This window comes from Culex quinquefasciatus, chromosome 3, assembly GCF_015732765.1.
Source record: "Culex quinquefasciatus strain JHB chromosome 3, VPISU_Cqui_1.0_pri_paternal, whole genome shotgun sequence".
Classification (NCBI taxonomy): Eukaryota; Metazoa; Arthropoda; class Insecta; order Diptera; family Culicidae; genus Culex; species Culex quinquefasciatus.
Window position 1 is genome coordinate 200,235,619 of NC_051863.1, and position 27,662 is coordinate 200,263,280.

General features: G+C 38.9%; 1 protein-coding gene across 7 annotated transcripts; it reads right to left on the reverse strand.

Moving 5' to 3' along the window:
* Window positions 1–26,911, reverse strand: LOC6032867 (hippocampus abundant transcript 1 protein). Of its 7 annotated transcripts, none has more exons than XM_038259962.1 (13): window positions 17,373–17,962; window positions 10,516–11,512; window positions 6,977–7,779; window positions 6,484–6,579; window positions 6,084–6,274; window positions 5,871–6,012; window positions 5,609–5,800; window positions 5,340–5,548; window positions 5,171–5,257; window positions 5,010–5,107; window positions 4,585–4,953; window positions 4,300–4,361; window positions 48–1,932 (listed from the first exon to the last, which is right to left on the reverse strand). In XM_038259962.1, exons 2-12 carry the CDS (start codon window positions 10,592–10,594, stop codon window positions 4,312–4,314), a joined length of 2,316 nt encoding a protein of 771 aa, XP_038115890.1. In that variant the 5' UTR covers window positions 10,595–11,512; window positions 17,373–17,962; the 3' UTR covers window positions 48–1,932; window positions 4,300–4,311. The 7 variants fall into 7 exon arrangements, with proteins under 7 accessions (XP_038115892.1, XP_038115890.1, XP_038115891.1 ...); XM_038259963.1 differs by having other exon boundaries at window positions 4,597–4,953; window positions 17,373–17,961; XM_038259960.1 differs by lacking the exons at window positions 4,300–4,361; window positions 17,373–17,962 and adding an exon at window positions 18,016–18,078.
* Window positions 26,912–27,662: the final 751 nt, after the last annotated feature.

Consider the following 27,662-nt stretch of genomic DNA (forward strand, 5'->3'; position numbering starts at 1 on the left):
GTTTCATAGATTTATTTTCATTCCGTTTTTTTCTTTCTTTCTTCAAATTTGATTTACAGTTGTGTTTAGCTTGCTGCCTTTCTTTCCAGAATAAACTCTCAACACGATTCTCTTCTCTGTTACAACTCTCGTCCCACATAATCACCATTCTCGGGAAATTACTCCGCTTTCTACAATTCATTATAATTTCTAACTTAGTGTAACCTATACTGGGATTTTCATTTTTCATTTGCCTTTTTACAGTTTTATTTTTGTGTTATCCTCTTTACGAACGTTGGTAGCAAACAAATTATTATCGTCAACACTAGTCTGTGCTTTCCCACTCGCATGAAATTGTCAGCGTGTAACGCCCACTCGTTCTCACTAACTCATTTACAAAACACAATCCATACATCAACTATCCAGCACACATTTCAATTTTTTTAGTTGTTGTTGTTGTTATTGTTCTACCATTTTGCTCCACCGTGTGTATTTAACAAAGCTTTCATAAAAAGTTGTCTTTACTAAAATAAGTTTTGTATTACAATCGTGTTGTTATTTGTTTTGTTTTGTTTTATTCTTGCAACCTCAACTAGGGGTAAGTAACATAGTCTGATTGTTTATCCTGCTTTGACGAGGTGTGTGTGTGTCCACTTGTATCGTGCGTTTTTTTATGTTTTCAATACAAATGGCCGCGGTAACAGAATGTATCAACATTGTTTTAAATTTTCTTGTAATGTTTGCTGGTTGAAGGTCTTGATTTGTTTTGCTTCTCGTGTCCTCGTCGATCTCACTATACAGATAGAGGATTAGGTTGCTTAGCTGTTTATACACTAATCTATTTAGCATATTAGTATTTTCTCTATGTAACTATGTAATCTTTGGACTAACTTTTCTTTTGCCTTCGTTTCTGTGATTTTAGCGAAGAGAAAACAAATAAACTAGGGCAAATATTCGTTGAATTATATTTTTTTCAGCGCAAATTGCAAATGCAAAACATGCTCAAAAACCATAAAATTATAACAATTATAAAAATGGATTTTAAGTTTACCCAATGTGATGTTAACAGCTGAAAGGTTTTACAATCGCTAATTTCACGTTCATCAACAGATTTTCCGCCTCCACAATTTTTTTTACCAATTCTTGTTTGCCTACAAAAGTCCTTACGATGCTATTATCACTCTTTGATTATAGGTAGTAACAAGTCATTTCGTTTTTTCTGATCTGCGTTCCATTCGTTCAAACCCATCCAAGTTGTTGAATTGCCGATGTTTGCTACCGAATATATGTTAAGTATACTTTGTAGAAATTGTCAATTTAGACCAAATTTTTTGCTAAATACCATAAACCTATCGTCGCATCAACGTAAGAAATTAATTGCTGACTAGATAAATGGCATTGTCCATTTTGGTTTTCTCACCCCCCAAAAATAAAACCGGCCAAGTGGCTCCAGTATTGTTTTGATTATTTTCTTAAATGCCAATTATTGTAATCGCTGTAACCGTTGATCGCAAACATTTAAAATGCTAACCAACCTAGGTGTCTTGTCTTAATTTTAATGTATTTTTTTTTCTCATTACAAACAACCGCTTCGAAATATTAGCGGCGATACGAATGGAAAGAAGGAAAAACGAGTCAGATGTGTTTGTGTTTTGTAATAAAATTAAATGTTTTATCTCAAATAACCAGGTGAATGATTCACTTGCATCCTACTGGATGATTATTCTGAGATGTCTAGCTTAAGATTACAAAAATAAATTGTCCTCTACGGGTCTATTGTGTGTTGTGTGGCAGCACCTAGACGCACACCTCTGCGCTTAATCTTACTCAATGGCGGCTGGTCGGCTTACAGGAAAAACTATAGCTGAGCAGAATCTTGGTGCATGAGAGGTGACAGCGGGCCAGCGACTTTGCGGCCCCGTTCGTACTCGTAATCCACGTCCACGGATAACCCTGAAAAGGGCAAAAAGGGAGTTCATGAAGGAAATTGGTCGAATTTTGGAAACTAGTTAGCGCACACAAGTGGAGGTAATATCTCGCTTCTACATCACACTTTTTTATGTGCGATTTTTGTTTGTATAAGTCACAGTTGTACTTTTAATGATTAAAACACTAAACTATTTTGTAACTGTAAAACATCCTCTAATTCTACAAAGCAAAACGGATTCAGATTTAAACACAGACTAGAACAACTAAATCTCATTTCAATTATTTCTATTATTTTTCTACTGAGCAGTTCTTTCAGAAATCAGGCTTTACTGAAATTTGAATTTCTGGAGTTTTTTTAAGTGGTTCAATAAACTTTTTTTGCTCAGGGGTATTAAATGGCAACCCGGGGAAATCAATTTTGTTGGGGGCCTTCCTAATGATAAAGTAGCATATTTGCATCATCGGTTCGTCCAAGTCAAGGCACAAGGATTTTATAACGTAACGCGGGGGTTTAAACTGTCAGTTGTAAAACTACCAACATTTCATAGCTTTCAACAATGACGAAATGACTAACATTTCTACACCAAAAAATAACAGAATCGAAAAGTAATACTTTTTCGATACAAGGGCTTACATTATTGATTTTTAATGGTGAAACACATGGACACTTGACTAAAAATCCCAATCAAATCGTCGAAAAAGCCTACTTTTATGTACAAAAAAAAAGTATCTCAAAGTTCTACTATTCAGCACAGAAATGGTTGTTGAAAAGCTGAACTTTTCAGCACTTGTTTAGAAAATGTTGTGTGGAACTATTTGCAAAACTTGTTTTTTTTTTCTTATTTTGTAATGTGTAACATGATAGTAATTTATGCATGCATGTGTTAAGTGAATTCACCGTCCAAAACAAAAAATATATTGAAAAATGTTACATTTCGATACTAGTGCTTAAAAGTTCACAGTTTCAGCATCCATTTCAATGCTGAAAAATAGAACTTTTCAGCACTGTTTTTGAACAGCATAAATTAAAAATTCTGTTATTTTTGGTAGAGTATACCGTTTCGTCGAGTTTTTATGCAGCTTGTTGCAAAATCTGCTTCTTGTAGCATTTTATTTTTTCGTTCTAAGAGCGTTTTCAGCCCAGTTCAACAAACAACCCTACAAGGCAAAATCCGGTAAAATTTGCCAGGGAAATTATCAACTTTTCATTTATCTGATGATCTCCATCTAAAATCCGCTTTTCGTGTTGATTACATTTTTGACAGCAGAGAAACCAGCATTTCCTCGTACATTCAATTTACATTGGGTCCAAGTAAGTCTAACTGTGGTGTTCAGACAAATTTGAAAGCTGGGCGGTCATATAAAATAAGAGTACATGCACATTAGGGTGCCCAGAAAAAATGACCCCCTGCTCCACAAGCGGAAAAGGGTTTTCTGGATTATTTTAAGCTGGGCAAATTTTGAGCGAAATTGGTTGAGATTAACCCATTGACACCCGAGCCTAATGGTGAAAAAATGTTTGTTATGCAAAAATTACTGTTTTAAAATCGCTAATAACTTTTCAGGATCAAACTTTACAGCTTTGGTTTGTTCTACAAAGTTATGGAGCATTAAATTTTCAATAAGAATCTCACTTTACATGTTTTTCAATTTTTCCCAAACAAACTTCACCTTCGAGTATCAATGGGTAAATGCTGACCAATTTGGCTCATATTTGGCCCAGAATCCTAAAATAGCCCAGGGAATAGTAATCAGCTTGTGGAGCGAGGTTTTGTGAAAAAGTCACATATTCTGGGCACCCTAATGCCCATTCATAATCACTGTTTTAGACAGAACTACTCTGAAATGAATAAATATGACTATTGCTAAGATTGAGTGAATTTCAATCAGCATTCAAATTGACTGAAATTCACCCAGATCGAAGTAAAATCCACCCAAATCTGGAAGTTTTCCGATTTACTTCAATTCTGAGATGATTTTGACGAAAACTGACTGTTTTGAAATTATTATGTACTTAAAAATTCTAAAATCTATATAAACGTTGTTTGGGCGTGCCTTTCATCGTTGAAAACATGAGACTTGAATAGATGATGCAATTATGCATAATGGCTCACAGGAAGAGTCTGGATGTCTGGTAAAAAGCTCTACTGATGATTTCTCAAGTGATTGATTCCATACCGAAATAGGAGAAAATCGCGAAACTCAAAGTCCTAGCAAAAATATCTACAAAAAAAAAGTTTGAGTTTGAATATTGTGAACATTGGAGAAGAATAAACAAGAAACAAAAGGCTAATCTAACGTAAACTAGCACGCACAAAAATGTTTTGTGCCTAAAATGGTGGGTAACGGAAATAGAAATAAAAATATTACGTGACATATATTTTCCCTTACAGTTGCAAATGATCAATCGCCAATTAACACGTTAAATTTATCGTGGTTCCTATAGTCCGATTCTGCAAATAAATGGATGGGAGGAAACAAAAGAAAAGAAACAAAATCAAAAACTGATGCATGCTTGCACATATATTCATTCAAAAACCATTTCCATCGATTACCCAATTGTTAGAACTACACCAAATCGCATCCGGAACATGTTAATCCTTACCAAGTCACATACACCGAAAGCAAACACAAAACAAACAAAACTAAAAAAAAGGTAAAAAGAGGAATAACTACTTTTTTTCTCACCCGATGGCCTCCGGATGGTATCGCTGGGCGCTTCCGGAATGAACGCGGCCACGGCAATGGCACAGATTACCATCAGCGCGCCAAAGACGAACGGCGGTCCCGGCATAAACTGGGAGTACTCGTCCTCGATGATGTGATGGCCGGCGCCCAACCCGCCGTGCAGTGTTTCGTTCCGCACAAACTTGGCGTCCAGGGCGCCTACACCACTGCCGACGGCCGAGTGTCCCAAGCTGCCGCTGCCGCCGTTGTGTTCGTCATTAAGGTCCACGTGGAACACGTAGAAAATGACGCCAAACATGGCCGGACCGAGACCGTTGCACAGGCCTCGCATGCCCGTCACCATGCCCTGGACAACTCCTGAAACAGGTATGATTGTGAGCAATTTCAGGTGTGAAACTTTGGTCAATTCTTACCCTGCTGGTCCGGGTTCGAATGTATCGATACGAATGCACTGATTGCTGGATAAGTAATTGACGCAAGCGACGCTAGGATTCCGGCAGCCCACATCATCCTGCAAACGAGTCATAACTGAAACATGTCCAAACGAATGCGCAACCACGAATGCTCGACTTACCACATCTGGCTGCCAAATCCGTACCACAGAAGTTGTAACATTTCAAACAATAATCCTATTATTATAGTACGCTTAGCACCAAGTGCCCTGGAAGCGCGGCGAGCAAAAGAGAGAAAGGAAGCAGTTACAGCATACCCGAGTCGAAAGAAAATAAACTTCGAAGACTTACTTCATTAGATCACCCAGAATGACCTGCGCAAGTATGCTCAGTATACCGACGACAGCGATAAAGATAGACACGTCTATCGAGCTGAAGTGCATCTTGAGCTTCAGGTAGACAAAGATGCACGAATACTGTCCAGCCTCTGGCAAGTATGATAGTAATACTGTGACGCACTGCATTAGGATGGTGTGGTCCAGGCCAACCTTCCGTAATGCCTACAAGAAAAGGAGTTTGAGCATGGGATATCCCTTCACGGGGAGGTCAAAGGCACTTACCGCGAACGGATCCGCCTGCTCCCAGCTGATCGGTGCTCCCCACGAGCTGGGCCGAACCTTTTCCGGTAAACTTTCCGGCACTGCTACTAGTATAAAAAATACATCTAGAACTGCGATCGCTGTCGCTAAAGCTACGATAAGAGGTTCCGAATATTTGTCATTCAGGTAAGCGCCCAGTGCAGGTGAAATAACCTAAAAAAAAAACACACAATTTGACACAATGCGTTCGAGATTTGCTTCCATTTCAACGATGTTAACTTACCAAGCTGGCAGCAAAGGTGGCCGATACAAGCCCGTACGCCCGGGATCGGTCCTCGACGGTCGTCACGTCGGCCACGTACGCAAACACGACCGAAAACGTTACAGCGAACACGCCGCTAATTGAGATCATTGCAAAGAACCACCTAAAACGGAAACGCAACGGGGCAACACGTGAAGCCATGGACGTAGACTTAAAGCTTTTCGGCACACTCACCACGAGTTGATTGACATCAGCGGGATGGGGGCGCAGGTGAAAAACACTGTTATCAGCAGGAAGAACTTTCGACCCCACACATCGGACAGTGCACCGATGAGCGGGGCGCTCAAAAATGAGAGGATGCCCTTGATGCCCATCACCAGGCCGTTCATCAGGAATGTGTGATCGGGGAAGGTCTGATTGAGCACCTGTTGGCGGTGCCATTTCCGGAATGTACAAAAGTAGAGAAAAAAATCGTTACACTTTGCCCGTAACCGGAGACGACCTGCCAGAATCTATTTTTGCCCTCGCGAAGAATGAAGAGCGGTTCACAGTTCTTCGATTTCAACGCCTAGTTCACAAATAGGCCCGGGAATTGTCAATCGTCTTTTTTCAGTTTAGGAATGAAGATACTTACGTTTATCACGGGCATCGTGAGCAGACCCCACGCGAAAAACTCCAAAAATATCACAACTAAGGCATGATACACGCTAGGCTCACCGATGCCGGAGCTCTGAAAGAAGAAAAGTAGAACTTTAGGCTAGATTTCTAAGGACATTAAAGGGTGAAACAACATCGTCAGTCCTTAACTTAATTCGGCAAAAAAAAAGTTTCTAGAATTATGAACGGCCGCAACTTTTGGCACATGCCAAATTATCCCAGCACCAAATGTTGGCCCTGTCGCAAGGGCAATTAGTATAAGTGGATTTAGCAGCACGGTACCAAAATTCCAAAGTTTAGCTCTCGCCGCAGCAACCGAATGCTTTCACTGAGCTGGTCACCGAATTTTACGTTACTGAATGATTAATTAATTTTTCCCGCAGCACCGAACGGAGGTCTACCACCGAAAGGTTACTGCAGATTGAAAATTTCACCAGCAAATACAAAAAAAAAAACGAAATATTATTAACCTTGCAATGATTGAAGATGACCCGTAGATAGTAGAGCAGGTTCTGCTTCTGCTTCAGCTGCACCACCGTTGCGGTCGGTAGTCCGCTGCAATTGCTTAGGTTCGAAGGCGTCGTTGTAATTTTGCTGTGCTGCGGCGGTGGCCCCCCACTGCCACCTGGGTGGTCTCCGCCAGAAGCAGCACCAGTTCCGGTACAGTGCTGGTGGGCACCACTATTAACACTATTATGCTCGTTGCTATCACTAACAGGGTTGTCAACAATATTAACACTAGTATCGGGGCACCCGGCCCCCGAAACCACGTTCAATTGCGACTTGGACGAGGTCACCGTGGCCGTCGTGGCTGCCGAGTTGGTCGATGTCAGCATCGAGTCGTCCTCTTCCTCGTCCTCCTCGGCGCCAGTGTCAACCTCGATTTCACAACAGTCGGACGAATCGGCGCGGGGTCGTCGGGCTTGCTGCCGCAACTGCTCAGTCCGTCGGTAAAACCCGGTTTCCAGGTCGTCCAGGTCGACGCCACAGTCATTTCTACATAAGCTACTATTACTAATCATTGGCGAGGTTTCCTCAGGAATATCACAACAGCTACTGCTACGGCTATTATTTATGCTTAGATAATTGCTGACTTCGTCCGGATCGACGACCGGCGAGTCGCCGTTGATCGACGACGTCGATGCCAGTGCTTCTCGACCACCACCACCACCAATCGTAACAACATCCTTTGCTAGGCCTTCCTCTCTGGTAACAACGTTGGTTCTATCACAGATTTCGTCATCACATACACTTTCCCTGCGGATCGGCATTGCTGGGAAAGTTGATAGATTAGATTAGATTTCACAGCGATTCAGTAGACCATGAATATGTGGTTTTCTTAGTGCGATCCACGGATATACAAGACAAATTTTTCCCCAAGATTTTTGCATGACATCAGGCAGATTTCATATGAATGTGCAACTGACTGGTTGTGCACGGTTCAACCGACAGAACAGATTGATATTATGCTAGACAGCTGTCAGATGCTGCGCCAGATGTATGTATGATATGAGGTGGATATGGAAATTCGTTCAACGTAAAAATGCGTCTGAACTGCCCAATTTTTGCCTTGTTTCGCCAGTACACTTAACCCCCGGTGGTTGGTCACTTTTTCGTTTGACACTTTTTAGTTTGTACTCCGTTGGTTTGACAAAGTCAAACTAAAAAATGTCGAACTATCACTTTTTAAGTGGAGCTCACACACAATATCAAAACAAACGTTTGATAGTGTGTGTGAACTCCGTGTAAAAGGGGTGTCAACCTGAAAAGTGACCCCGTTCGTTTGACAACAGTTGGTGTCAAACCATCGGGGTTTGAGTGTACTCTTGTTTACCAATACATTTTCAAAGAGATTATTGTTTTCTAGGAGATTAATCGTAATTTGACTGGATTTACTCAAGAAGCTCTTCTAAAAATACTAGTTCATTTGATTAATGTTGAAGTGAATCCAATCTTGACCAGAAATTGTTTAAAACATTCATTGAACCGAATGAAACAGGGAACTTCTAGGGAACAATTTTGTAAAACATTGTTACTGGTATGACAATGTTGCTTTTTGAAAACAATATCTAAAACGCTCTTGGAATGAAAGACCTTAACATAAAACTATTAAAATATTGTATTGCAAAGAGACTAAAAAATCACATAAATTTGACATATTTTACCATATTCTCTGCTATAACATAAAATTTCAATTAATATTTTTAATGTTGTTGTTGTATATTGGTGAAATTGATCAAAATGTGATCTTTCGTCACCAATATTTGTACTGAATAAGAATACAACTGAAATTGTATAAAACTCAGTGAGGCATTCAATTACAAAATGTATGTTTCAATACTACTACATTTCAGGGCATATTTAAAAAAAAGGTTTCAAAGTTGGGCACTATGCCATCTGTTAATTATTGATACACGGAAAAGTGCATATTTTTCAAATAACTTTTTGTAACTGAGAATTGATTTCCAAAAATAATCGCAATATACCTTTTTTATTTTTATTTGAATACGGGGACATAAAATAACTAAAAAAAATCAATGAGATTCGTAAATACTCTGTAATTTGCTTTTAAGAATTTTGTTGATTGATCACCGAAATTTCTGAAGCCAATTAGCCGATTTTCAACGTAAAAAAATAAAATTGTGTGAAATCTTCAGCTCATTTCAATAAATTTGTAGTTTGTAATTTATTGGAAACGATAGCCTGTTAGTATAACACTTTGTATCAGGTTAAGGAAGGCCGTTGTGATGATTACTTTAGATCAAAAATAAACAAAAAAAAATTGAAACTTTATAAACTTTTAATTAGTTCTAGAAACCATTTTTCCCGATTTTGAAAATTTCGGGTTTTCTAAAATAAAATTAAAGCTAGTTCGATTTTTTCAATTTTTTAATGACTTTTTCTTGCATTAGATTGATCAAACAGCTCTAATTTTTTACCAAATTCCAACAAAAAAAAAACTCAACACGTTCAGCTTCAGCACAAATGCAATCGAAAGAACACAAATCGGAAAAAATCAGAGCTTAAAACTAGGCGACACAAAATGATGCTGATTTCTGCTCCACCAAACATCTTGAACTCCACGGGAAAAACACCCTCAAAATTCGAGCGTTGGAGATAGACGAGCTCTGTCAGTTTCAATCGATAGAGCGTCAAAAATCTCTGTAGTGTTATTTTCTTGATGAAATTTTTGATTCACGAAGATTGAAGTAATGTCAAAGTCAAAAGTAAAACCTATACCTTTCTTTACTAAGAACGTCAAAAATGCCAAAAAAGTGATTTTTAATAAATTAATAATCACAAGTGATTTTAAAAATCAGCATTTTTTCGGTGTTATCCTCATCCTTAAAGCCTACAACTTGAACGAAGGAAACAAATCAATCTAAAAATTCCTTCAAAAGATACAAATATGTATGGAAAATGAAATGACCAAACTGAAGATACAAAATGGTCGTTAAAAAAAATAAGTTGAAGGTTAATATTGTGTTTTTATACTCTCTACCTGGACAAGGTCCGAAAAAAAAAGACTTTAAAAAGTAATTGTCAAACTTTTTTTCAATCTGAAAATTATTTTTCAAGTTAAAAAAACGAAGTTGACTTTATAGCTGTCGACCACCATTGCTAGTACCAACCACTAGTGTCTTCCTTTTAACAACAAGGACTTCGCCGCCCTGGGCTCCTAAGTGTTTGAGTACGGCACGGAGCGACGCCGCAGGATTCGAACCAGCAACCTTTGGATTGTGAGTCCAGTGCGCGGTCCGATTGATCCACACGGGTGGGATAAGTGTTTCAAGTTAAACATTTTGCAATATTTACAAACGATTTTTGTATGTCAACTTCACAATTTTATGAAGATTTGATGCAAAATGAAGGTGGAACTCCTAATCTAATCAAATGAGAAGAAATATATCATATTTTTGCTTATATTTTTGTAAATCCGTGGAACACACTACACTAAACCACACTTCATGTATTTTTAAATAATCAACCTGAAACAATCCTAAATTACCTTTCCGCTGCTCCACACCCTCCACCCTTTCCTTGACCTCCCTCTCCCTGGACGGTTGACGTTGCAGATTGCACTCCATTTTTCCTCGGTGTGGCCACCACCCTTACAACAACAACAACAGCTGAAGGTGCACCACTATTGTCTGCACTTCTCTCTGCCTCCACTGATCCTCGTCTGCTGCTGATGCTTCTCCGTGATGCTGCTGGCCACGTTTTCCTGAAGCGTCCTCGTCGTCGTCGTTGGCGTCGTCGCTGGCGATGGCGTCGCCGGTCTCGCACACCCAATTGAACTCATTGAAGCATTCGAGGATTGTACTTTTATTTCCACTTCACTTCGCTAGACCAAGGTCATGCTCTGCTGTTATCTGTGCGATTTCTGTCTGTGTGTGTGAGTTGCAAAATATCTAAATATAGAAAATATTTCTGCGATTTCTCAATAAAAATGACTGTACACACTCGTCGTTCGCTTAAATAGATGCCACTTTCGCTCCTAGCTTCGCCAAGCCCCGGGTGTGTCCGCGGACCTTCAATTGAACCGCCGAGCTCCAATCTCCAATGCCTGTATGCAAATGTTACAGCGGATGATGCTCTTTATCTCACCCAATCTGGACGTACTCCCCACTTGTTGGCTTGATGCTCGATTTACATTTCCAGCGTCGGGTCGGGTCGTGACCGTCCGACTGTGGGTGGGGCGGCGGCGGCTGGACACGCGGACGCACTACTGTTGCTCATTGAGATTGGCCGGTCTAAATTTATCCTCGCCGGGACAATGCTTGGGTGTCACTAGCTCATTTGAAGTGCTGGAGAGTTTGAACTGGATTTTTTACTCCTTTTATGGTTTTAAACAAATAGTTGGTTTTTGTGGTAAATATTTCACTTTTCTTCTATGTGGTTGATCAGGCACTGAACGTTGATTTTGTTTGCAATCTATTTGACATGGGTTACAGCATTCTTTTGCGCGATTTTTTTTTGTGAATTTAATGTCTACTTGTTCTGAACTGAAATTGTTTTACAGAATTCACATGTTAGTGTTATGCGACCTGAATGCCAGAAATGTGATAGCAAAAACCGGGTTCACTTCATCAATTTTATATGGTTTAATTATTCTTGGAAAGCGTGTGGGTTATCCATATCCCACATTAAAAAAAAAAACAAATAATCTGTATTTTGAGATTTTCGAATCAACACCAAGTTTAGGCAAAGTTGTAGATTGTTTCTCAGTAAAGAAGTTATGCTTAAAAAAACATTTTTTTTTAATTTGTCTTTTCACAAAAGAATACACATTTTGATATTATTTAAAGATGTAAATTTAAATTTGCTTTCTAGTTAAAACCTTCTAAAATCATTTTTTGTGAAAAGCGTAACCTGTAGAAGTCATAACCAAGCTTGGCAATGTCTGATTTTTTTTTTCGAAAGGATCAGAAAATGTCATACCCATTTAAAAACATTGAAGATTGGACCAATGTCACAGATGGCAAAATTAAGTGGAAAATTTATTTTCCGATTTTTTTTTTATGTTTTGGAGCTTTTCTATCTGAGTTGTTGCAAATAAGAAGGGGTAACTTTTGGTTTGGTTGAAAATTAGGGTGGTTTTTTTTTATTTTTTAGACAAGTCAATTGGGACTTAATGCTCAAAACTTACAGCCATTTTAAGGTCAAAAGATGCAAATTAAAAACTTAAATATCTAGAGCAAGCCTGCCCAACCTTTTCGGCTCAATTTTCACATTTTTGATCGTCAAAATTACAATTGTTGATTTTTTCATGGTTTCTTTGATGGAATCGGTTCTCAGATGTCCAGTGAACATAACTTTGATAAAAGTTTGGAAAAATATTTTTGCAGATCGTTTTTAAATAAGTTTTAAGTGAAAAACACATAACTTTATGTGTGGGACAAACTTGCCTAGCGTTTTTCTCAGCTAGCTTATTTTACTTAAGGGACATTTATTCAAAAATGGGCTGCAAACATACCTGCAGGATTTGTTGTATTAAAATGTGCTTAAAATTGTAGAGTAAATTGATTACATTTACGTTATATTTTCGATATAAAAACATGTAGAAAATGGCATGGCACAACATGTTTTGTTTGATGTTTGATACAAAGCATAATATTGTTAATTAGCAAAATGATATAATATTATCCTGTAACCGAATCTTCTCCTTAAAACAAAAACAAACATTCTAAAGAACAGCCTGCAAACTTAATTTGTCAACCCCAGCTGTGAGCAGATAACGAAGATTATCGTCAAAACATAAAAAAGCCGCCTCCAAAACGGTCAACTGAGCGAATTTTCCCCGCCCAGCACGACATCCAGCAACCATTTACGAGAGCAATAGCAAAAACCACGGGATGCTGCTGCCTCAAATTAAGAAGAAAACCCCAAAGATGCGATATCCCTGACCTACATTTTTGACTCGTTTCACGCGAGAGCTTTCAATAAAAGTTAATAAACGACTTTTCAGCATAATTTTTAGAGCGTGTCAAGCGGTTTCTGTTTGGATTTGCTTGACATCGAAACAAAGTGGAGACGCACGGTAAATAGACTTCACAAAGTACCACCAGACTCCATCTGAAAAGTGTCTTCTCTTAGCAAAGTTCAATCGCCACCACGAAGTCATGTTTTATTCAGGCGACATCTTTCACCCGGTGTACACTTCATTGAAGATGCCCGCAAGCTCAAGAATGAACTGAAAAAAAGCTTTAAATCACGAGGCTTCCGCAACCGCAAGGGGCCAGTTAGGTTGAGTGATGATGGCTTTTCCGTTCATGAATAAGTAAGCTCGGTTCAGTCATGAGAATATTTTTTTTTTCTTTCTCGTGTAGGCTTTATAAACATCTACGTGAGAACACACCTCAAACCGAACAACGAAAAACAGTTTTGTTTCTCATCCGGTGTTTTTGCGGCTGTCATTAGAGCAATTTGAGCTTGGCCAAGCACGCAAATATTCGTTTTCATTTGCCCTAGTCTAGTAATAAAGAGCAGTTGTTGATCGATTAGTTTTCCACCACGACGGGCTGTGTGGTTCGTCATACTGCGGCAGCTCGAAGAGCCGAGATTTTCACTATCAATACCCGAGGCCACCATTTTTCGAACGAGGGGACGGCAATTTTAGGGGTTAGACCAGCAGCGGTTCGTGTGAGGATTTACCGACAAAACCACCTTTCCTAATAAGCATCGGTCACGGAAAACGGAACTGTCGGCATGCAAATGAAACTGAAATTGTGTATCCCACAATAAAATATCGACTTTTCCTGAGGATAGACGGCGCCGGAAGTGGCAGGAAGTGATGGCGAGCAAACACTTCCGGGCTGGGTTTTTTTTTGGGGCGCCCCAAAGGGGTTACTAACAAACACCATGCATCTTTAATATTGGCTTCATAAGTTCTGACAGAGCCAGTACCTGTAACTGAGGTCATTCCGGCAGCTAGATTCAACATTGTTAGACGACGAATATCGTTAAAGTGACATCTGGTGTGGAACTGCGCATGATCCGAAACTTCCATTCCTGCACTCAAGAGCGGTGACCAAGTGTGTGTGTGTGCGAGTTTGTCGCCACTCTTACTTTCAGTGCAGGTGCACTCGTGCCAGATCTGTGCTGGGTACACGTGCACCCAAACGGCAGCCACATGTTTTTAGTTTTTGTTTGACAATTTTTTTTTTCAAGCATTTGTTGCGAATCGAAATAGGATGAGCCAATCCTGGCGACGGCAAAACTGGTCGTTGATAGTTGGTTGAAGGAAATAGGGCCGGGCCATGACATAAGGTCGGCTCTTTGGAATATTGCCAAATTGAAATGGTCGTGTGGCATTTCACACCTCTGCAGTTTATGTCAGAGACGATTTTGAAACAAAAAAAAAATCAAATGAAACAATTTACTTGATATTAAAAAAATTCCTGAGTTTTTCGCCCTTGCTGGAGAGATGCTCACGCGCTTTCATGCCTGCCGAAACAAGGCAGAACAATTCCAAGCTCTCAGTGAGCTGATGATGAAGTACATCTACAACGGATAAGCTGCCTTGTGCAGCGAAGTTTTTCGACGTCAATAGACAAAACATACTGTGATTTAGTTTTAAGCTTTTCTATTTCTATCCTTTTCCTTAGCAAATCTAGAATATTTTTTTTTTTAATTTTTCCTTCTCTTGCCAAATCCATTGTTAGAATATCCAATTACATCAAAATGAATTATAGTGTAAACCATAGTTGAAAGGAACTCCAAAACTCTATTAGGTTATAAGAAAAACGGAATTGTAAATTGATTATTTGCTGACAAAATAAATTGAATTGAATTGATATTAAATTAAGAATGCACAAAATCAACTATTTTTTTTCTCGTAAAAATATGTTTTCGTCAAAAAAAAACCGGATAGGTTTGACTGTATTTTTAAACTCTTTTTCATACAAATGTTTAAAACCGTGGCTTGATAAATATTTCAATTTTTATACATTTTTTTTAACTATGGTCAAATAAATTTAAAAAAATATTTGCAACGGCCCAACTGCATCAATATCAAAAAACATTCTTTAACCAGTTATTTAATTGCTGCTTTCCACACCGAATCAATGGCAAAAGCTTCCTGTTTGTATTTGATTACAACTGAATGAATTCTAAAAAGCCTCCTATCACTAAATGTTTTGAGAAGGCATTTTCCGCAAGACTCCAATCAGTTTATGATCTATAAAAAGCAATGTAAAGAAGAACCATAGAAAATTTTAGAACAATTTAAGGATATGAAGATTGACTTGTTTTCGTCACTTTTGAGTTATTGATGCAGTTTGTTGAAAATCGTATGCTCTTTCAGAAAAGCTCAAAACATCCAGTACTTTGTTCTAGAAATGAGGAGGAAACCAGTTTTTTTAGCTCTTAACATAAAACAAGAGAAATAAAGTTTTTCGTAGAACGAAAGTTGCTCAAAATGACACGAGAAAAATAAAAAAAATCGAAATTGGGCATCAAGTTACATTTGAATCGGTACTATTGAGACTAACTGAAAATTTACCCTTTTATCTATCCATAAAAAATATCTATTTTTATAATTATCAAACAACTAAATTGAACTAAACAATTTTTCATGCCAAGCTATTTTCGACTGTTATAATAATTTTTAATGTAAAATTAAATAAAGCTCACACAAAATAACTTGAACTAATGTGTTATGTCTAAATAACGATAAATCAAATTATTTTTCTTTGATCATTTATCATTATGATCATTATCTAGACATGTAAATAACGCCTCCTGGCACAATTATATTTGCGATATTGAGTAATGGGGAAAGCCTGTCACTTTACAAGAAATTAAAGAAAAATCCCATTGCTTTAGGTTTGAGGCAAGATTTTTATGAGAATTGGATCCAGATATTTTTTTGGTTCAGGATTTCATTTTCGGAGAGAAAAAAAAACTGAAAAGTGGCAATATTATGAATATCAATATTTGAAAGAGAGCGAAATTGAAATTTAGTAATCTACAAATAATTATTCTTATCCTAGTGAATCCTAGTTAATAAATTATCCCCAACTTGAATGATTGAAAAACATTCGATGGATAGATGTTAACATGTAATAACAGAATCTGTCATTAACTGGCACAAACTAAATCAACTATTTTGACTTGATTGGCGCTACACATCTAATTTCCTCCACACCTCAAGTACTTGAGTACTATTAATCGATACCCAAATAGTCGTCCCCTTTGTCTTCCCAAGAGTGACCTCTGGCCCATCCAAAAACCTCAAACGCAAGTAAATAAATTGATTTATGATATGATGTTATGGCAGCAGCAACCACAAAGCTGTGGCTTCCTCGTGCGATGCAAACCAAAGTCGCGGCGTCATTTTTTGGGGGGCTCCTTCCCAAAAGGCTCCCCAGTTAATGCCACAAAGTTTATGCGCTTCGTTCATCTCTTATTGGCAAATCCAGTCAGCTAGGGCCATAAAAATCATGGACATAATACTCGCACAAGAATTTTGTTTTCTTTTTTTTTTTGTTGTGTTAGTTTTCGCGTTTTTCGTGTCAAGTCAATCGATTATATTTTCTGACTGCTTTTTTTCGAGTCTCTCTCTCTCTTCGACGTTGCCCACGTCGCGTTCTTTGCTGATATTTTGCTGCAGACGACAGCACTTTCTCACTGGCTGAACCAGCCAGCCAAGCCAGACTGCCAATTCTTTTATTCCAGTTCTGAAAGCGTGCCATGTATGAATTCATTTCGGTGTTGAACATAAATTTTCATTTGGACAGTTCCAATACGGAGCTTTGTTAATTCTGCTCAAGAATCGAACGGTAGACAAATTGTACCAAAGTGTTATATACACGTATAAGAACATCATCGAGCAGCGTCCTCAGTTTGGACGTTATGTAACTCAACCAACGCGTTTTCTCTCAATTGTGAACCCCACTTGAATGAGAATATATATTTTCCCATTCGCGCGGACCAAATTGAACACCTTCAAGAGGTTAATAAACATCAAATTAAACACATTTCTGGCATTCAATGATCCCAATCTAGTCCCAGCGGAAGCTGCTTGATGGGCCACGTTACATAATTAAACACTTTGTTTAGATTTTCAGCATCGCGAAAACGCTCAATTTCCTGTTCCTCTGGGAAAATCTTGCTGCTCTCGTGTGAAAATCGAGATTTTCTTCTCCACGCGTTTTCTCTCTTCCACTCTCTCTACACTGTTCAGTGTCGATGGCTGCCCCAACGCAGAGACACTCTGGCGAGTCTGGTCCTCGAACAGTCGTTTTGTTGATGTTGTTATTCCTCTTCTTCTACGACAAGTTCGTCCATTTGGGCAGCATTTTCCTCTAAGTTTCAAGTTCACCAAAGATTTACACTAACCAATTGCAAATTTGGATAACCAACCATATTTCCGATGTTGTTAACTCTGCAGGAAAACACACTTTTTCGTCGTTACAAATTGAAGCACTTTTCCAACACACTTTGACGAAAAATGTTTCGTTACAGCAACTAAAAAAACTCAGCTAAGGTTAGTTATTGTCAGAGACACGGGGGACCGAGATCGATAATTGCGTTTTTGTTTTCTTTTTCGTTGCTCTCGCGACTACTGAAGCATAAACTGTCGCGGTAAAATATGGCTCCAAAGAAGTTCTGTTTTTTTTTCACGCTTCGTTTCAAGGTATAAAAACTAGAAAAAGCGACGGATTTTCAGCAGTCAAGTATGTACACAACTAGTTTAGGGCATAACACTACTGGAAAGGGTCGTAACTTTGATGCTCTTGCCGTTTCCTGTGCCCCTTTCCTGATTTTTTTTTTGTTGATTTTCTCTTCTAGTTAGTAGTTGCAAGTGTGTAAGATGGCAGGACCCAAAAGCACTAAAATCAAACATCTACTGTACACAACAACACATTTAGCCACGACGGAAGGCGACAACGGACTGCGCCGATTCTGGCCACCGCACACGACACGACCACGGCCAACATCCTCGAAACGAAAAACGAAAACGAATGAGCAGCGGGCTCCTCTCTTTGCCGGTGTGCTCTCTAACCTTCGGGTTACGTTACACGCTGGAGTGTTCCGAATTTTGACATCTCCAGCAGCCCAGCGAACCGTCCGCTGCCAACGGTTGCCACACGTACACTAGTGTGTCGTTGCTTGACGTTTAATCCGGCTGCTCTGGCGATCACTGCCAGGGCAGTGATGCTGCTTTTGGGAGAGAAGATCAGCAACTGTTTCAGATTTTTGATTTTGAGTAAAAAAAATATTTTTTTAGGCCATGAAAATGTCTTAAAAATCAATTCGATCTGTTGCCAAACACGATCACTTTCACCTTCTGGCAAACCCTTAATCCCACTGCTGAGTAGTGAGCATGATATCAGCTGTCTTCGCCGCCAGTCTCAGAGCTCGGACGTACGTCACACGGTACATAGTAACGCTATACTATCGTGAAGACAATTAGCAGGTGACTTCGGGCCATTAAAATTAGCAACTCGATACAGATCATACGATTTCGGTTTAGTAACCGATTTCTTGTAGATTGGGGGGTAGGATTGTAGCGGTTTGGGCAGTGTTTATTGATTTGCTATGAATTTATTTTGAAATTGAGTAGAATGGCTTCAATCTATAAATTCACCGAAAAGGATTCTTCACTGATTTAGATCTAAAAAAAACTTTTACAATTAAAAACACATTTTTTGTTGGTAATATTAAGGATTTGGAAGATAAGGGAAATTCTCCTTGGTATCCCTAAAGAAGTATTATATGAAATTGGATGGCTTTGAGAGGTAAAAAAACAAACCCATTTAAAAGCGTCTGTAAAAATATAGGCAATTTAAAATATGTATGAGGTAATGGTTAAAGGCTGAATGTAAAACAAATAATAAGTTTATGCCTATACTAAACAAGCTATAAATAGAATAAGAATAAATAAATAAAGTTTTTCTTCAAACAAAACATACAAGATTGCAACCTTTTTGAGCTAAAAGTTATTTATTTTAAAATAAAATCGTATTTATGGTTAGATAAAATTGTATTTAATTAAGTTGAACGATACAAAAAATAATAAATTTCTTTAATTTCTTGTAATCAAAACGATAACAATTGCCTCGGTAGTTCAGCACCACCCTTTCAAATCACTCTCGCTTCTCTTTTCCGCTCAGCTGAACATTTTACGCTCTCTCACTCTCTGAGGAATTCTCACCAAACAACCCTCCACCTCATTCATGGAGCAGAATATTCAAAAAGACATCAGCCAGTGCAGTGACGACATGCAGTTCGAAAATGTGTTCCCCCCTCATGCCTCGCTTCCCTTCCCCTTCTGTAACGCGCGCGCTGGCTGCTTCCAGGTGATTTAGCTCGTATATCGCAACTTGTGAGGGGGTGAGGTTGCACGTGCCAGCAAGAAGCAAACACACACTCAAAAAAAAAAACGGAAGTGCAACTGTTTACTAGCTGATTTGCACGTTGGTTAGGTGCTTCTTGCTAGGTTGCGATTAGATAAGCTTTTTTAATACTATAACAAAAATATGAAAATAAAATTTACAGTTTTTTAAATCAGGAAACCCAATCCAAGAGACTACCTCAAAAATACTTATCTTAGTAGGAACTCACCGGTTTGAAGGAACCACCAGTTTATGAAATCAAAAAATACTAAATATTTTAATTTGGCAAACCATCATATACCTAGTCTACCACAAAAAAAATCGCGCAAAGCGGGCTTCAAACCGGCCATACTTTCGTTCCACTTATTGTGGCCAATTGAGAGCGACAATGATGACGCGATGGACGATGGTTCCTTCCCCAATTGACACTAATTAGCCAAATTAAGTCTCTCTGATATTCACGCGCCATGCGAATGACGTAACAGCTGGAGTTTTAAAATTGTGGTGATGGTAATCAGAAAATAAGCATTTTAGAAAAACGCTCTATAAATACAATTTATAAACAATGTTTATTTTAAGAAGTAAACTCATGAAAAATAACTATTTTGTTGAGCACCAAATAAGGAGGTAAGGGTTGACAGAACAATAAAAAAAAAACACTGAATTTAAAATTTGAAGCCTAATTTCCAAAATTTTAAAGCGATATACAAAAATCTCGAAAAAAAAACACTTTGGATAATCAAATCATGACAAAAATCCAAGATGGCGACCAATACGGAAATAGAGTAATTCTATAGAATTTCGAAAATTTTGTAGATAAGTGCAGAGCTTCTGGGAACGCGCAGTCCTGTTTTTTCGCGATAATTTTCGTCGTAAATGATCGTAAAAGTTTATTCCAACTGGCAGTTTTAGTATTAACTCATCAAACTATCGATTTTATGAAGAGTAAAGCGTCATTTATTTAATTTTTTTGAAATTTGCTCGCGTTATCTAAATTGTAAAACAGTAAAAATATACTGATAAGTCCAGCCCATAGCACTACTGCTCGGCTGGCACGCGTTCGATTAAAAAAAACGTTTTAAATAATCAATTATCTATCTTTCCGCAGCCGTCTGCCTAAGATTTAAAATTTTCAACCGATAAACAAAATGCTCATGGTCACATCACTGCCACTCGTGAATCCTGACCTCATACCCATCTACTAACCCCCTCAAAACTCATGTGATACTTTGTCGGAGATGCAGTCGATTGGGCGGTCTCTATCACTCAAGTATCGGACTAACATTCCCATCCACTTCCCCGTGACCCTACCACTGGTCGTGGCCGGCGCCGGTATTGATCAGCATGATAGGAGCCTTTGAGAAGTTGCGAAGCGAGGAAAGATAGCGCCCACTCATCTTCCACGGCTCGTGGATGTAACTTCTGGAGGTCCTGGTCAATAACGGAGTAGCAACTGCGGGTGGGCACCTATGCTTATGCTTATGCTTATGCTTATGCTTAGAATTTCGAAAATTTTGTAGAGTTTTTGTATTTTTTTTTATTAGGATAAAATTTTGTCTGTGCATTGCTTGTGTAAAAGACAGCTTGCATCATACGTTTTTCCATACATTCCATACAATTTTGCGGACTGGTCATACAAAACAGGCATGAATATTTGAAAAACTGTATCTGGACAAATGATTTTCTGTTCGATTTGGTGTCTTCGGCAAAGTTTTATGGTGTTTCATATGTTTATAGGAACTTTTTATTTTAAAAAAGAAACGCAAATAAAACAAATTATTTGACTTTTTATCCCTGAAAGTTCAATTTCCAAAATTAGCATTTCTTTTATTTTTGGATAGGTTGAAATGTTTTAGCGGACCAACAAGGGCAACTTTTGCGTTAAAATATAGGATGCACGGAAAAAAATCAATTCACGAATGCGAGAACCACGAAGGAATTTATTCACGTTTATAGTGCAAATGACCATACTCATGGATAAATTCTTTCGTGGTTCTTACATTCGTGAACTTAATTCACGATTACGAGAATTGATATTTTTCTGTGTGGTGCATAATCTGGCACCGAAGATATTAAAAAAACAGATTTTTGTAAAAAAAAAAACTGGAATATTTTCAAAAAAATCAAAAAAGTTATTTAAAAAAACAGGAAAATGGAAAAAAAATCTGGAATATTTTCAAAAAATCAAAAAAAACTTTAACATGAAATATTCTATTTGCAATCGAAAACGACTTTGAACATTTTTTTGAAAAGTGCACAATTTTCATGGCCGAGCCACGTAGCCCAGTGGTAACGCTTCCGCCTCGTAAGCGGTAGATCGGGGTTCAGATCCCGGCTCGGACCAACACAACTGGCGATCTTTTCCCTTCTGGATTCGATTGATTAGTAAAGGGAAGGTAGTGTATCGTCACAAACTGGACCTTATCACGACACCTTAGGATGACAACCTATGGAATGTTAACATTAACCTTAACACGTTAACTCTTCACGGGTGTTCCCCTCAGGAACAGGGAGAGATTTACTTTTTTTACCACTTTCATGTTATAGACATTTCAAGGTAAAATTTTTGGGAACATGTTCAGCTTTTTGCAATTTTTAAATACTTCATGAAGGAAAGCACTGCTGCAAAAAAAAATCAAAAGCTCGAAAAATGACTTACTTTTTTTTTACTGTTGTGAACAATGATTTTTCTCAGTGTCACCGTCACTTTAATTTTTGGCTCTAATTTTTGGCTCGCGATATCTCAGAAACTACTGGTGATTCGATTACAATGTTATAAAATGAAATTATAAGATTAAATAGCTTAATGGGAAGTGAGCAAGCAAGTTTCCATCAAAAGTTTGACAAACTATTCTTTTTATAGTGAAAATAAGCAAATTAGAAGAAATTAGGACCAAGTCCTCATCCTGATAAATATACTAGAATTTCCCATAATTTTGATTTTTTAAATCAAGTGTAAAATTTTGAAAAGACTAAAATACGTATTTAGGAAATTTTCGTATCCTGGCCGAGGTTAAGATATTTTGGCGTTATATAGACATGTCCCTGACAGCCACCATAAAAAATGCAAAACATCAACAAATGATTTTCATTGGAAATGAAAATTGTCCTAATTAATTTGTGAACCATATTTTCTCAATACTTTACAATCGATTGTACAAGTTTAAAAAAAATCTTTCAGCATTCATTTTTTGTCCTTCTGATAAGAGTAAAAATCGAAAAAAATTGCAGTTGAGGGTTACCTAACTAATCCCAAGTACAGGAACTAGCCCTCAATTCCCACTTCAATCAGCACCGTTTAACACCTCACCGATAAGTAACGTCTCGGCTTAGCACTTTGCCGCAAGTTAGCGAAAGGTTCTTAAAAGTCAATAAACGAAACAGCAAATCCGTTTCTCACCTTCAAGCTGCTATCCCACCTTTGCGGTTGACAAATGGCTCTGCCAATTTTTCGGGCCGACATGGCATGCAACTCACCTTTACCTTGGGAACGCCGAAAAAAGGGGGGCGCCACCGAGCAGGTACCGCTGCGGTATCGTAATTCATTGAAAATTTATTGTAACTGACGACATGGAAAATTTGAGACTATCGCTGACCTGGGTCAAGGGTTACGGATTGATACTTGGTTTTGGCTGACATTTTGACATATTGTGAGTGCTCTATTGACTCTATTGGAATGATTTCGAACATTGTTTTGAAATACTTGTTAGTAACAGCTAAATTTCTAATGTTTACTATAAGTCCTAATCTGATATGAAAATTTCACTCAAACATGTGCTAACCCTGGCCAATACAATCTAACCTGCCAACAGTTGATAAGACCAATTGGAGCGAGCCAACTTTTCCATCGCGTACCGTACAATACTTTATTGGTGTGTATAGTACAAACAGTTACTAACAGATGCACTTGATTAGATTGTTCGTGCCTCAACTGGTCATGTGGCTTCGTAATCCTGCGTGTCATCATTTTATGCGTCACAACACTTGAAGGCGTGAATCGATATTCTTTTTTATTTTTACTTTTTATGTTCTTTAATGTTTCTGGATATTGAATTTGAAAATGATTCACATGGTCTGATTTCAATCGAATACAAGTTTATATGAATTATCAGCACTATGATTAACATTACTCCATAAAAATGCTCAGCGACATTCTTTACAATGAAAACACTCATAACAAATCTCATAGTTCTCCAAAATCAATGAATCGCAGCCACTCGACCAAGTATTTGTGTACACACAAACCACTCCGGGCTGTGTTACAAATCCATACGAGCGCACCACTCGCGTCGGTCCCCGGCCACTGAAGCTGCTGGTTGAGGAGAGACAAAAAAAAATCAAAACCTGTTTCTCTCATCACTGCACATAGCTAAACCAGATACCGACCGCACCTTGAACTTCAAGCCGCCGGACATGGAAAACTGCCATGAGGAGCTGCAACAAGCAGGTTTGGCCCCAAGCTGAGCGATGAGTATTTGTTTGGGTTGCATCGTGAAGTAGGTTTAGTAATCTCAAGTAATGTTTTGTTGATTTTGCATAACTACAATATTGCTATCTTTGATATAAGACAGTTTTGCCGAAAACTAAGTGATGCGCCTGCAACCGGTACAAAAACTGGCCATTGCACTCGGTAATTAAGCAACATTAACAACCGCTGGAAACCGGACGTGACTGGGACGGGAGATCAATCAGCTTTAATAGCGTACCTCAAATCGCGGTAATTGCGCCCGAAAAGGGTTGCGCTTGATTGAAATTCAAGATGAGTCCAGAAAACAGAAGTAAACATTCGGGTTATCGTGCAAATTTGACGTGTGAGGTAGGTCAGTAGTTGCTAACAAACTGACGCGTTCAATCAAACAGTGAGGGATGACTCATCGCGTTTTTTTATTGTGGTTTTGAGTCACGAAGCATTGGATAGTGCTGCGAAAGTAGAGTTTTTGGGGTACATGCAAATCGTTTTAAGATTGGCAATAACATTTTAGAGGTGAAACTTGAAGAAAGTTGGAATATCTCAACTTTGTTTTTAATGTTTTTTGGATATTCCTTGCATTTAGGTGGGTCTCGTGGCGCAGGGGTAGCGGCTTCGGCTGCCGATCCCGATGATGCTATGAGACGCGGGTTCGATTCCCGCCTTATCCACTGAGCTTCTATCGGATGGTGAAGTAAAACGTCGGTCCCGGTTTCTCCTGTCTCGTCAGAGGCGCTGGAGCAGAAATCCCACGTTAGAGGAAGGCCATGCCCCGGGGGGCGTAGTGCCAATAGTTTCGTTTTTTTGGCATTTAAAAGATAATTTCAATCTTTTTGCAGAACGAATTTAGAAAGAGTCAACATTTCTCTATAAATTCTAGTCTTACAATAGCATATCTCCTTCAAACAGCTCCAACTTTATGCAGCTCTTCACTAATGTATTTGTTTTGAATAATTTCTCAGCTATATGCGCAGCTATTGGCACCCCGCAGAACCAGCCATCCTCCATACAAGACATTGAACTTCATAATCGAATTGAAGGTAACGCAAAAGTGCAAGAAAACTCGAAAAAAAACACGAGGCATCAATAATTACAAACGGTGCACAGAGAGTGAAGTTGGAAAGAAAACAACGAGAAAACCAATTCCGGGTACAGCCGAAAAATAGCTTCAACTCGGCTGGAGTGCAAAGAAATTTCCGGGGCCAAACGAACAGCCCACCTCAACGGTGCCATTTATGACAGCTGTGTTTCTTGCCAGTTTTATTGATTCCACAGTGTCATTGTGCGCTGTCCAAGGACAATTTTACCTTTTGCTGGTTATTCATTTATTCTAGGACCTGGCTCAGACTCGTCAGTAACGTATGTAGCCAAGAAGGTAGCGTTTTATTTTTGGTGGTAGATCAAATTCCCGCGAGCGAAATCCAAAATGGAAAATCGATACTCTTGACCAGGCTAAATGTGTCGAATCGAGCCACCTGTTTCAACCATTCGAACGTGTTGTGGAGGTTGGCACACTAATTGATCCACCAATAGAAACGACACTTCCAGAGCCAACTGTAACGCAGACAGACGCACATTTAATTGAGCGCAATTTCCGAACGCAAACTGTTTGCTGGAGGAAGAGACGTCGTCAGCAACAGCATCATCGGTTTGTCGATTTGCAAGATGTGTCGCCACTGTGTTTGGAAACGTTTTGATGCAAATTGGATTGGCAGTGGGTTGTATTTAGTTAAATTGAAAATAGAAAGCTTCCAGAGCAAAACATATCAGAATTGATTCGAAGATTCTTGTGAAAATTTAAATAATAATTATGTAAAAATTGGATAAAATTGTTTGATGGTGTACATTTAAAGAACGGCAAAATCCTCAAAAAAGCAAATTCAACAGATTGAAATGTTTTACTAGATGTAGAACAAACACCTGCCTGTTCTTTATCAGTTCCCACACACAAAACACAAAAAAAAACTAGCGGCCCACAGCAAGACACGCCACACGGCTGCTGGTGCCTCTCCACTATCGTGTTTCGTGTGAGGCTTCTTGCTACGTGCGCTGATGACGCATTCCGTTTGTTCAGCAGAAACAGAACCGAAACATACAGTGGCAAATAAGAACGAAACGAAAAAAAAAACCCAAACTGGACTGACGATGTTTGTTTCTGGCTGAAGTGCTGAATGATATAAATAAATTAAGGACGTATCCTTACCGTGATGACCCCGTCCTTGATGATGGCCGGCTTCTTGCTCCGCAGCACCATCATTGGCTTCTTGAGGGATCGCTTGGTCATTCCCGAAACACTCCGGAGCGCACAACTTTACGGCGATCTGAAACAGCCAGATGAACACAACAGCAGCAACAACAGGTTTGCTTCGCTGGATCCGTAGCGAGACACGGTCCCAGTCAAACAAAGGTTAATTCAAGCAAAATAAAACCTGCTCAAGCGGAACAAAACAGACGGCGGTGGCTGGTTAAAAGTTCCAGCGCAGCAGTTTCTTTTCCCCGTTTAATAATCTCCACAACAAATCGATTCAACGGGATCTTTTCATAATTAGAATTATCGACTTTTAATGAGCACTTTCTATGTTTGTCTACGACGACGAGGGGAAAAATCAATTCAACAATGTTTTGCACGTCGCGGGGAAAGAGTCTTCCGAAAGTCCTCTTCCTTACCGTCCCCCACTTAAACCAGCCTCATCCTGACCGATGCCAAATCGAGCGCGAATCCATTTTGGACCTAGTTCTGATCACCCGATAGTTGCATTTGGAAATTTCATCACATTTTCTTTCCCACGGTCACTTCCTCTTCCCTCAGGCTCTCAAGCAGGCACACACACACTCACGACTCTTCCTCCGTCGAAACGGAATCGAAATTCCGGAGTTCAATCCCCGACGACTGCTCACCCTATCACAAACTCTCACAAACACGACCGGAGGGGGCGGCCACCGTGGCACCGGAGCCTTCTACCGGAGGTCACGCGTAAAAATCCAAAGCTTCAATTTCCAAACTTCCTGTGAATGAAAATTTCTTTTTTCTCATCAACGAACGACCGCGAATCGCAGCTCGAAAAACGCTCTCACAGCAGCACCGAACCTGATGACTGAAGTTTGCTGTTCACTTCACCCACACATAAACACGCAGAAACATCACATTTTGACAGATGAACAGATCGGAAATTACGGAACGAGTAATTTTGCAATTAAATATGTCAAATTTTCAGAACACGATTTTGAACAATATTTACGCTTTTTGTGCACTCGTTTTAAACGTTACAACAAATTATTTAATAAACTGTCTCAACATTTTCACGTAATGTGTGAATGATCCCAAGAGTGGAATGAGTTCGGGCTGCGGTCTGCTACAAAGAAAAAGACTGCGTACTTTGCACGCAGCGCTTGATTTGGCCGTTATTCAATGGTTCGATAAAATCAACAAAATGTGATATTATTATCTCGGAACGCTGCAGATTACCCATTCAGGCACAGACCATTAAGCTAAGAACAAGATTATCCGTCCGACGCAGTGGTGGACGCAGAAGTTTGCGGCTGTCATCCTAATCTGCCTGTCATCGACCATTGAACAAAGCAACCTCTGTAGATTTTCAGACTGATACTGATAGGTCTTGAAACAATTGAACTGGACTTGCAATGTATCTTTATGCCCATACACACAAATTGAGGAGTTGAGCAATTCTTTCGAACGAATTTTATTTGTACATTTTTCAGCTCAAACGTCCTAAGACCAAAGGAGCCATTTTGTGGCATTGGGTAACCCATACAAGTATCCATAAAATTTTGACAGCCGTTAATCGATTTGGTGTCTTCGGCAAAGTTGTTTCTAAAGCGAAATGT